The 10,815-nt window shown below is 39.7% G+C and overlaps 1 protein-coding gene across 1 annotated transcript in view; it reads right to left on the bottom strand.

The window, feature by feature from the left end:
- Positions 1-296: 296 nt before the first annotated feature.
- The window catches only part of LOC124159740 (dynein beta chain, ciliary-like), a 255,329-nt gene continuing 244,810 nt past the window's right edge, over positions 297-10,815 (bottom strand). Inside the window, exons 82-83 of the mRNA XM_046535651.1 lie at positions 5,049-5,181; positions 297-619 (exon numbers count right to left, since the gene is read on the bottom strand). Of these exons, the coding sequence (XP_046391607.1) occupies positions 458-619; positions 5,049-5,181 (295 nt within the window). The 3' untranslated portion in view covers positions 297-457. The remainder of the gene's footprint in view (positions 620-5,048; positions 5,182-10,815) is intronic.

The raw sequence follows: 10,815 nt of genomic DNA, 5'->3' as shown, positions 1-10,815 counted from the left end.
ATTTCCCCAGGGGAATTTTTCACACGTACGTGCACTTGTGGATGACTCCGTAAAGGTAAATACATTGCTAGTTCAAATATTTTACAAATACGAAAAATATAATTAATTTTTAATCCAATTCTAGTTCAATAGGTTGTTAAACACATGGCTACCACTGTTGGTCACCTAACTATCACCTTGACAGTATGTGAACTTTTATATGTACTGGTTTATTTTAACACTTAAGAGGTGATTAAGATTATGTACTTATGCAAATTTATAAGAGGGTTATAAAAAGACAATAAAAATACAATTGCCTCATTTTTCAATATTTTAATCATCATTTCAAAGGGCAATGAGTAACCAATCATTTTGTACATAAATCATCATTTTCAAGATCAAAAATTAAAGACCTCTGAATTAAAATTATACGAACAATATAAAATATACCACAGAACTAATTGGAAAGTATTTCAGATTATATCTGAAGTAATATGGCAACTCCAGCTAGAGTCCACTTTGATGCTTTAACTTTTGTTTTTAAGTTAAATGTCCATACGTAAGTGGGACCTCTTATTCTGGTTTTGTACACTGGACATTCATACACATTTTTTATATCCTGTTTATCTTGTGTGATGGCCTGAAAAAATACAAACGAAATGAACATAATAAAATAAGAACAGGTCCTTAAGTCACTTGAGGTGGCATTATTATATCTAAGGTAGGTCTGAATCTATTACACATTATAAATTAGCCATTAAGAATTACACATGAAAAAAGCTAAAATCATTATAGCCATCACAACTGAAGGAAGACAATATTTTCCGTATTGAAGCATTCCATAAGGAAATGCTACCTACTTAAAACTAATGAGCACCAATACCTATCCATACAGAAGTATTAGAAAGAAAACAAAAATGATATGAGGAGTTAACCTCATCTCAGAACCCAGAGTAAAATACTTTTTAATACTTAAAATATATTTTCACTTCACTTCTAAGGTCACATATTTAACAGGTGGTAGGGTAAATAATAACATAGCCAAATAAAGGCATATGATGTTCATTTCGTTGCCCACAGCATGTTGATGTCCCCCAAATACAGAAATGTAGCTACATCAATAACATTGCTTACCAAAACTCAACTGAATGACTACCTGGGCAGCAGGAGTAAAATTATTACGAGGGTCCCACGGCATTTAAGCTGGCATTGTTTTGTGTGGGGAGAAGACACAAGGTAGTGCACTGGGCTGCATGATGCTGAGGACTGTGTTGAGAGTGCCAGTAAGTCTGGCACCTTGCTGTGGTAGTATTGAGAGCTGATAGCTACAGCAGGAGTGAGAACTCACCATAAACTCACAGCATTTCCTTGCAGTATTGTTAGTCAACATAGACAGCATCATTGTTTGCATGCTTGCTGATTTGCAGTTGAAGCTCATCTCTTAGTATAACATTTGACATGCTAAGAGATGACCAGCAGTTTACCGTATAAGCGCATGTAAGAGGCGCACTTTTTTTCCCAGAAATTGCAGCCGAAAATGGGGGAGTGCCTCTTACACAAACTTCTTATCTTCCCCTCCCCCCATCGCCGGTCACAAGTCCAAGGGGAACTGAGTGGCCTTGGTATTCAGCGTGAGTCAGTCATCTGGAACCCTGGGTCAAAAACAAGCGGCAGGCAGGGGAGTTTCTCCCTTAGTGAGGTATTTTTAAAATGCTCCTGTTTGCATTTATTGTAAGCATCGCGCCGTCATGTAGGTACCCCAGAGGTGAACATGGAAAAGATCGCGCGGGGTGATTCGCTCCAGAGCGCACGATAAATTTAATGCCACGAGAGGGCATCCCGCGTCATTTATACTGCATATAGTAATCGCTTATCAAACGTAGAGAAATGCGTAGTTTTGAAGGACATACCTGGTTAATAGTCAACATCTGTCTTGCCATTACGCTGAGCACATGATTTTTCAAAAGTCATCTTCAGAAGCTAATATGAGGATTTTTGTAACTGAAAATTATATTGGTGTCAAAACCTGCAGTTTAAAAAATTCAAACGAGTGTGTTCATTGTTTGAATAAATGGTGGATAGAAGACATTGGAAATGCTTTTAAGTGAAGAGCGCTGAAGAAGAGGTCGAGGGGAAGGAGCGCGCTCCCTCCCCTCCGTATTTCAAGCAAGGAGGCTATGAGCAAAGGAGTAAGGAAAGAACACGTCCGATCTTGCAAGTGACGTCATTGCCTTCAAAGCGAAGGGGCGAAGGCGCAGCAAAGTGATATACGCAGTTTGCGTTGCCTGAAGTTTCCAGTCCGTCTCGTCTTGTTTGAATGCACTTATGCTACGCTTGTTTCTTCCGAAATTGTGCTGTTTGGACTATGTTGAATAGTAGTAGCCTTGTTTTAACTATAAATCTTTGTGTCAATCAATTAGAGCTTAAAAAATTTAAATTCTGTCAGATATACGTCGCGTTAGGTCTCACTCTTTTTAGAACCTCTTGCGTGTCATACAATTGCTGAAAGATATCGAGATATCTTTGGACTCAGTAGGTGACTCACCTAGCATTTGGCCTCCATAAACTGGGAGAATTGAACCTGGTAGACCGAAAAAGGTCAGTTGGTGAGATGGGGTAGGGATGAAACACGTTTCCATTGTTCCCCTATAACTTGATATTTTCCTATTTTCCTGTGGGGTCTCGGAAAGGAAAAAAAAATGGCAGAGGCATTAGCTGATGGAGGGCCGAGTGTAGCTCCGTTAAATCTACGACGTGGTTATTATCCTACGGCGCTGAGATTGCCCTGACGGTTGCCCAATCTCTTGGGAAGGTTCATGCTATGTGCCTGTCGTGTTTTGACTTAAAATTTTCCACGGCTGCAATTCTATTGCAATACTCGTGCGAGAGCTTCTAAACAAAATTGTTTGTGAGTGGGACTAGCATCATAGAGCAATGGCGTATGCAAAGAGAGGATCGGCTCTTTCTACTCCCTCTTATGCCACTATTACCGCCGCAGTTATCAAAATTTTCTCTTTAAATTAGCATTGAAAGAGGAAATTTCGATAACTGTCGAAATTCCAGGCATACGTCTGCAACACCGCATGATAGGATAAAAAAATGCCACAAAATTTTTTTTCTTTATAGCTTCGATGCTCAAAATAGGGGTGCACCTCTTACACACGCTTATACGGTATATTTCCGTGGCTGAGATAATGGAACTCATTATGAATTCTGGATTAATCCACTAAAAAAACTGGCATCACTATTTTATATCTCATCCCATCAATATCATTTGAACAGAGACTTTGTCTAAGCCATTACTTATCCAAGGAACACAGAAAGTCTCCTTACTTACTCTAAGGTATCCTCCAAGTTCAGTGCATACCAAGTTTTTAAGCCTTTCTCTGGTTTCTTCATTTTTTTAAATATTTAATTCAACACAGGTTTCCACATACTATTAAAGCTTAATTCAATAAGATAATAGTCTTGTAAGACCACAGCTGTACCTAACTTATCTTGCATTCTGAATTTGACAGATGCTAACCTCTGCCTACTACGAGGATTGTACCAAAAGTAAGGTTCCCAATGAGCTACAATGTTGAGCCAAGGTGCTACGCTAAATCCCACAACATTGCCGTGCGCAGTGGTTCCCCTACTCTCGAGTCCGCCAGTTTGCGATTAACTTTGTCGCTCATTATTGGCTTAGCAACCGTCAACAATGAAAGTGATGATCCCCGTTACCGCTAGTGTGAGGATCTAGCAGTAATCCGATTTTTCCTCGCAAGGAAGTTACCGCCATTGGAGATTCATCAGCAACTGACTAAACTTTATGGTGAAGAGTGCATGTCCTTTCAGCTCGTCCGCAAATGTTGCGCGGCTTTTGCCGAGGGTCGCACGGAAGTTCAAGATGAAGAACGGAGTGGAAGAGCGCCGGTTTTGGATTGTCCAGAAGATCGACAGTGAGCTGCTCAAAGATCGGAGGGTCACTGTCCGTGAACTTGTTGAATACATTCCTGAAGCTTCCCACGGCAGAATTGAAAGAACTTTAACAGAAACGTTGGGTTATTGCAAGATGTGTGCTTGCTGGGTCCCCCGTATGCTGACTGACGGACACATGCAGCAAAGCCTTGAGTGTGCTCGCAAATTTCTTCAACAATTTAAGGGGTGGGGAGGAGTTGTTGGTCTCTATTGTCACCGGAGATGGAGCTTGGGTATTTCATTATGTCCCCGAAAGAAAACTCTTAGGTGGCAAACGCTTCAAGAGCGACAATGAAGTCCGAGCAGAGGTCGCACACTTCCTCAACGGGTTGGCGGGAGACTTCTTCAACTTAGGGATAGAAAAGCTGCACCACTGTCTTTAAAAGTGTGTCGAAAAAAATGGAGACTACGTTGAAAAATAATCAAAAGTGTAAGCTTTTCAACGATATGAAAATTAATATAAATAAACAAAGTTTTGTATTTGTAAAAAATATGGGAACCTTACTTTTGGTACAACCCTTATACATAGTGATCTGTTTAAACATTGCAATAGGTCATTGGCATCAAGCCCACCAGACATATACCCTGGCAACCCCTTTCACAGAGGCAGAGAGGGGGCCATGGCCCCCTAGGCTACGAGGGAAATTACAAATGGTACAAATAAACATATTTTAAGGAAGTCAGTGGCATAGCGAGGGGGGGAGGTCTGGGGGATCTGGACCCCCCCTCACCCCAAAATATAAAAACACAATTACTTTGCTACATGAAAGAAAACAAAATATTGAAAAATCATCAAATTACAAAAGATTTCTTTGACAAATGGAGTTTCTTTGGTTATGAAAAATGTTAAAATTAGATTAAAGCCTTCAACTTGGTATCCCATTTTTTTTAATTTTCCCCCCTGGTTTTGGACCCCTCCCCAAACAAAATTCCTGGCTACCCCACTGAAGGAAGTTAAAGTTACATGTGAATCGTAATAAAATAATTATGCTTCTAATGTTTTAATTAATTAATTGATTCACTCCTTGTTTCCTTAGTAAATTATTTCTATAAAAAAGCTAAGATTAATATTAGTGATCACATTGATGGAAAAGAGGATTAAATTTTACCCTCAGATATACAACAGGCATCACTGGGAATAGATCCTTAAGACGAGAGTCCATTATTGATCCTACTTGGATGTCCCAACGAGCACCTTCCATGAAGAGTCCTTGAATGTAAGCACCTTCTCTTGGAGGCCCACTGAAAATATCCAAAGTAGATTGAGAAATTAGATAAATACTTGTTTCCTCTCATTCTTGATCGAGATTTTTCCACTGTTGATATAGCTGCTAAATCAATTAAATGTACAAATAAATAACAGGCCTTTGTTTCTAACAATTTAGAACTGAGAAATATTGAATGCAATAACATTTCTATATAACAAATTACTAGTGATGGATCGATTCCAAAATTTTAACGATTCCGATCCCGATTCCGATATTTCGATTCCGATTCTACCGATACCGATTCCATCGATTCTGACGCCATAGGCTCCAAGAAAAATATCACTTATAACTACAAGGGAGAGCCCTGAGTATAGTCATATTCACAGTTATAATAAAGATTAAATACTACGTATATGAATCATGTAATATTGGGCCCTTTCAAATTCTCAAGCAGAAAAACCAACATGCTCGTGCTCAGCCAGCAGGTTTTGATGTCTCTGTGGCGGCCGCACCTCCTGCCTCGCCGCCACATCGCTTGCCCGGAGGCAATTTAAAGCGCGCTCCGTCATCGCTTCCTTCCAACAGTCCAGATAGCCCAGCGGTAGCGCAGTCGCCTCCCAAGCGGGCGGCCCGGGTTCGATTCTCCGTGCCGGAAAGTTTTATTACTTAATTTTTCTAGCCTTCTAGAATTCCCTTCTAGAAGTTTCTTTAATGTTCAAGAACAGTAAGATAGAACATACTGGAAGTTGGCAAACTGAATAAATACTGCGGCCTTTCGGCCGGCAGTTCAGTGTAGAATTGTACATAATTCAATAAACATCGTCCAAACCATTCCATCGAATCTTCATTGTTAGCAGCCTACATCGACTCCTGCTACATCTCCATGTTACAGTATTACTGCCTGCAGAAAATTGCCTGTTGCTACACACTTGTGTGACTGGGCAAGTACTTTCCTACCAAAACTGCAAGATTTCGGAAACTGGAATTTTTATTAAAAACTATATCATCGATCTTTATGGATCTTGAATCCTCATTGAACTCAAGTTGACTAAGCGAATGAAGTAAAGAACTTAGCTTTAGTTTTGTAGAGCCAAAAAAAATCTATACTTCTCACGTCGTATAATCAACCTTAAAAATTCTTGTTTTTTTTAAGTTCAAGAAAGAAACTAAACGCTACAAATGAATATCACATCGGACGGATGCAGTAATACGAAAGGCAAAAGATGCCTTGTGATGTGAAAACTCCCCTTTCCGCGCGACTCACCTCGGCGAAGGTGGAAAGGAAAAAAGGGTATCGGTTGTTGCGTTTCGAGGAAACAGTTCATTTTCCTCTCACTTAAGCATGCGGACTTCATCCCTTCACTTTACTTCAATACCCGAGCCATATTTCTTATGTGTGAGATGGTTCCGAAAAATATCCAATCCTTAGTATTTTCACTCGAGTAATGCGTTAAATGGTCAAGTCGATCCATACATAACCCTTTTTAACACCCTCAGTTTAGTGTTTTAAGTCAATGAAGACGATTCTCCGTGGTTTAAATGACGATTTTCAAGACTAACGATTCAAAAAACTTGAAAAATCAGCTTCAGTTACCGAGCCTCAGAGTTCCGCGGCGAGTAGCTCAGCCTTGACGTGCGATTGAAAAATCACTCTTATTTCCTTCGTCACAAACGTTTTTTTACGAGATTTCTACTAAGTACTCTTTATAAATCTCTACTTTATATTATGGTTCAAATTTTCCGAGTTATATTTTTCGTAAACGAAAGATAATGCCTACTTTATGTCAAATTTCAAGTGAAAAACGGGTCGACCATTTTGTGTTGTAAAACCAGACAGATGAAAGCCAAAATCTTCTAAAGTCATTGGAAGTATAGGCAAAGCACCAGGTGAAAGGAATATCGCGTTTTTTTATTCCATAAAAATCATACCAACGCAACACCACCTGGATAAATTAAAAAAATTCCGAGGATTAACGAGATCGCGCGTGGTTTTGAAAAGTTGGTCATATTTGGGCCACTGTATCATCACTAAAGGGCCGTATTCATGTGAAATGGCATATAAATCTATATCTGGTAATGATTTATGAGTATTTACGCTAAGTTTCAAGTCTCTATCCCCAAAAAGGTTATTTTGGACTTATTCCAGCTTTTTCCGAATTCGGACCGGTCGGTGTGCGCCGGGTCGGAAGACGATCGGCCGCCGCGGCTGGCGTAAAGGTATACGGCGCCCACGTCGACAACTATAGAGTATACAGCAAGCTGAAACTACCAGGCCAAGGTATTAGAATGACTTATCGGCTTTTAAAACTGTATTACTACATGAGTTTCATGATAGCGCTTCCTGTCGGCAGATTGCTGGACCTGTAGGTCCAGCAATCTGCCGACAGCTCGAAAGCTCTGTAACCGTAACTTACTCGACTCCACATTTGTAATGCTACTCGAAACTCTCGAGTCGAGTGCCAACTACTCGACTCGACTCGATATCTTCTCTTTCGAGTACTTGCACATCCCTAGAAGATAATGTGTTTTGTTATTACGATTACGCGGCGTGAAAAATTCAAATGACTGTTGGAAACGCGGTCATATATAAATTTGTGGTTTCAAGTACTACTGGAATCGGAATCGATTTTTCACCTTGGCAAGTACTCATTTTCGATTCTGGTTCTTGGCCGAGAATCGAGGAATCGAACCGACCCATCACTAAAAATTACATAACATTACTCAATCACTTATCTCATTAGTCCAAATACAGTAAAACCCCGTATTTGCGTTATCGGAATTTACGTTTTCCCGCAAATTGCAAGTTTTTTTCTGGGTCCCGTCATATTTCCTATCTCTCCAATGTAAATAGAACCCTGTATTTACGCCGTGTTTTTTTCGTTTTCCCGCCATGTACATCACGACGTGCCGACTAAAAAAATTTTTTTGCGTAGTAAAACAATTAATCGCGCATATCAGCCCTTAAAACTGTCTTTAGGCTTCCTTTCGCGCATTTTTATTTAAAAATCTAAGAGAGAAAGACAATGAGAACTATTTTCGGGAAGAATTTGAATGTGGCGGGACAGAACGCCACTAACGTCGGAAAGTTGAACTACGTCATCTCGTTTTCTGTCAGCGGCGAAAAGATTCACGATATGAAAGTAGGTGTATTGAGCAATCGAGCTATGTATTAATTATAATGCAAAAACTCCTGAAGGAATGTTGAAAATAATCATGTAGTCGATAATTTGATACGAGAGTTTGAAAGGAAACCAGACGTGATAAGTGCCGGAACTATATAACTTGACCGACAACATTTGCGCTGACTACATTCAACAGTTGCGTAGCAATTATGGGTTAATTAAATACTTAAAAAAACTTATTTAAACTTGAATTATCCCATTCAAATAGCAGTGTATCGCAAACTATTGTAACTTTAAAAAATTATGAAGTCCCATGACAGTTTGTACTACGCACTTGATCGCCGAGGAGTAGGTCATACTCGTGTGTTGCCGAGTTACCCTCAATTCGTACGGGAAATAGAATTGATCCGGCTTGAAAATGGAAATTCGAGGTGAAAAACGGACATTTTTAATTGACGAGGAAATGAAAATTATAGAGATAGTTGATTCCAACACCGGAACCCGCATCGATTCAAACGCTGGCGACTCGAATGTTGGGACTGGCAATCCGTTCGGATTCCCAGTCTCAACATTCAATACCGTGGTGATAAATCGCGATGCCATTGTAAAATATGCAAACCAGTGCGGACATATATCAAAAAAGAGAATATATGTGAAGAATTCCAGGTAAGAATAAATAGAACGAATTCTAAAAGAGTAGTTTTTAGGTGCAAGATCATCAAATGTCCCAGCAAATGGTGTCATCTAAAGGCCTGTTTACATAGTACATTAACCCGTACAAGTTAATGTCTAAATTATGAACATGAAAATGCACCGTGTATTCACCCAACTTGTGCGTATATGCACGAACAGAAAACAGAACCTGTTCAAATTTGGTTCATGCATTCATAGTCGGATTTAGGGGCAGGGGACGTGCCCCCCCAGATGCTTAAAAAAAGAGACAAAATTTGAATACGGTTATCATAGGAGGATCTATGGGGGGGGGGGGGGGGGGGGCACGTGCCCCCCCAGACACTTAAAAATATGCAAGATTTTTAATACGGTCCGGTTATCATTGCGTTCGTTTTGTATAACGTGGTATCATTGTGCCCCCCCCCCCTCCCCACTCCAGAACAAAATCCTGGATACGGCATTGCTTGTGCCCCCCAGAAAGAAATCCTGGATCCGCCCCTGATGGTCATCATTATGTTCGCTTTGTTTTGTGTATTACTCAAGGAGGCTCAATCATTTAATTCAATAAGAATAACTTTGATATAAAAATAAAGAGAATTTTGTAAAGTCATTGTTATATCTTGTTTTTAATCTCAACTAAGACAAGATCTTTTGCCTGTCAGGCCCTCTGTGCCCCTCCCAGAATAAAATCCTGGATCTTCCCCTGCCTACATTCGTACATGTCCCGTTCCGGTCCACAAAAATCATTCATGCAAGCAGAAATTAACTCGTACCTGTTAATGTATCGTGTAAACAGGCCCAAAGGCCCTTGATAAAAAGTATTTCCCCACAAGATTGGGAATCGAAGATTCCACGGCATCTATAATGGTTGGTTGGACAGATTCAAAAATAGGCTCAGTCTTGTATATAAGATGGTGAGTGGTGAAAGCAAAGATGTTAACATAGTGACAGCAACTCAGTGGAAAGAATCTGAATATATTAGAGTTCTGGAAGGTTACAGCCCAAAAGATGTTTTGAGTGCAGACAAAACAGGATTATTTTTTAATTTTTGCTGCCAGCAAAAATACTGTGCTTCAGAGGGAAACAGTGTTATGGAATAATGCTTAGTGAACAATTAAAAAATTAACATTTCCAAAGCCAGTACATGAATAAAAGTGAAAATTCTCTTTTCCCACGATTTGCATTTTCCCGCAATTTACACTTTTTTTCTTGGGTCCCTAGAAAAGTGTAAATAAGGGGTTTTACTGTATTATCTCATTTTTAAAAGAAAACCTCCTAATTTTGAGTAAATACCAAATACAATGGAACCTTGTCATTACCACATTCATCGTTCACCATTCCTGGTCCCAATCAAAGTCCCATAGAGACAATGCAATTTTTTCTGGCATCTATCATTCCCATATCAAATTGTTTCACTGCTGAATCGTTTGAAGATCACTGTCCCAATGTGTAATTTTCCCACATCCATCTTTTGACGAAAATGAGACGAAATATTTACAATGTGTAACTTATGACTAATAACGACAGGCACATAGCATAAATCTTCCCCAAGAGATGGAAATACCATAGGGAGAAGTTCAGTGCTGTTGGATATTTATCCACTATACCCCTCCTTGAAATAACAAACACGAACTCACGGAGCATCCATTTAAGTAAGTCGGGAGCAGCGGAGGCGTGCAAGACAGAATCGTTTGTCATATACAGTGAGTCCTCATTCTACGTCACCCCATTTAACGTCATTTTGTGATATTGTCGTCTGTTAAATTTCGCACGAGAAACAACGTGAAGCGGCGGGCATTGCAGGTTGTTCGTTTTGTGGGCGGTAATAAAGTCAGTCTAAACGAAGTATAAAACGGTGTGTTTATTGTTAATTG

This window comes from Ischnura elegans, chromosome 5 (genome assembly GCF_921293095.1).
Source record: "Ischnura elegans chromosome 5, ioIscEleg1.1, whole genome shotgun sequence".
Taxonomy (NCBI): Eukaryota; Metazoa; Arthropoda; class Insecta; order Odonata; family Coenagrionidae; genus Ischnura; species Ischnura elegans.
Note: the sequence above shows the minus strand (reverse complement) of the source record. Positions and strands in the feature narration are given on the sequence as shown.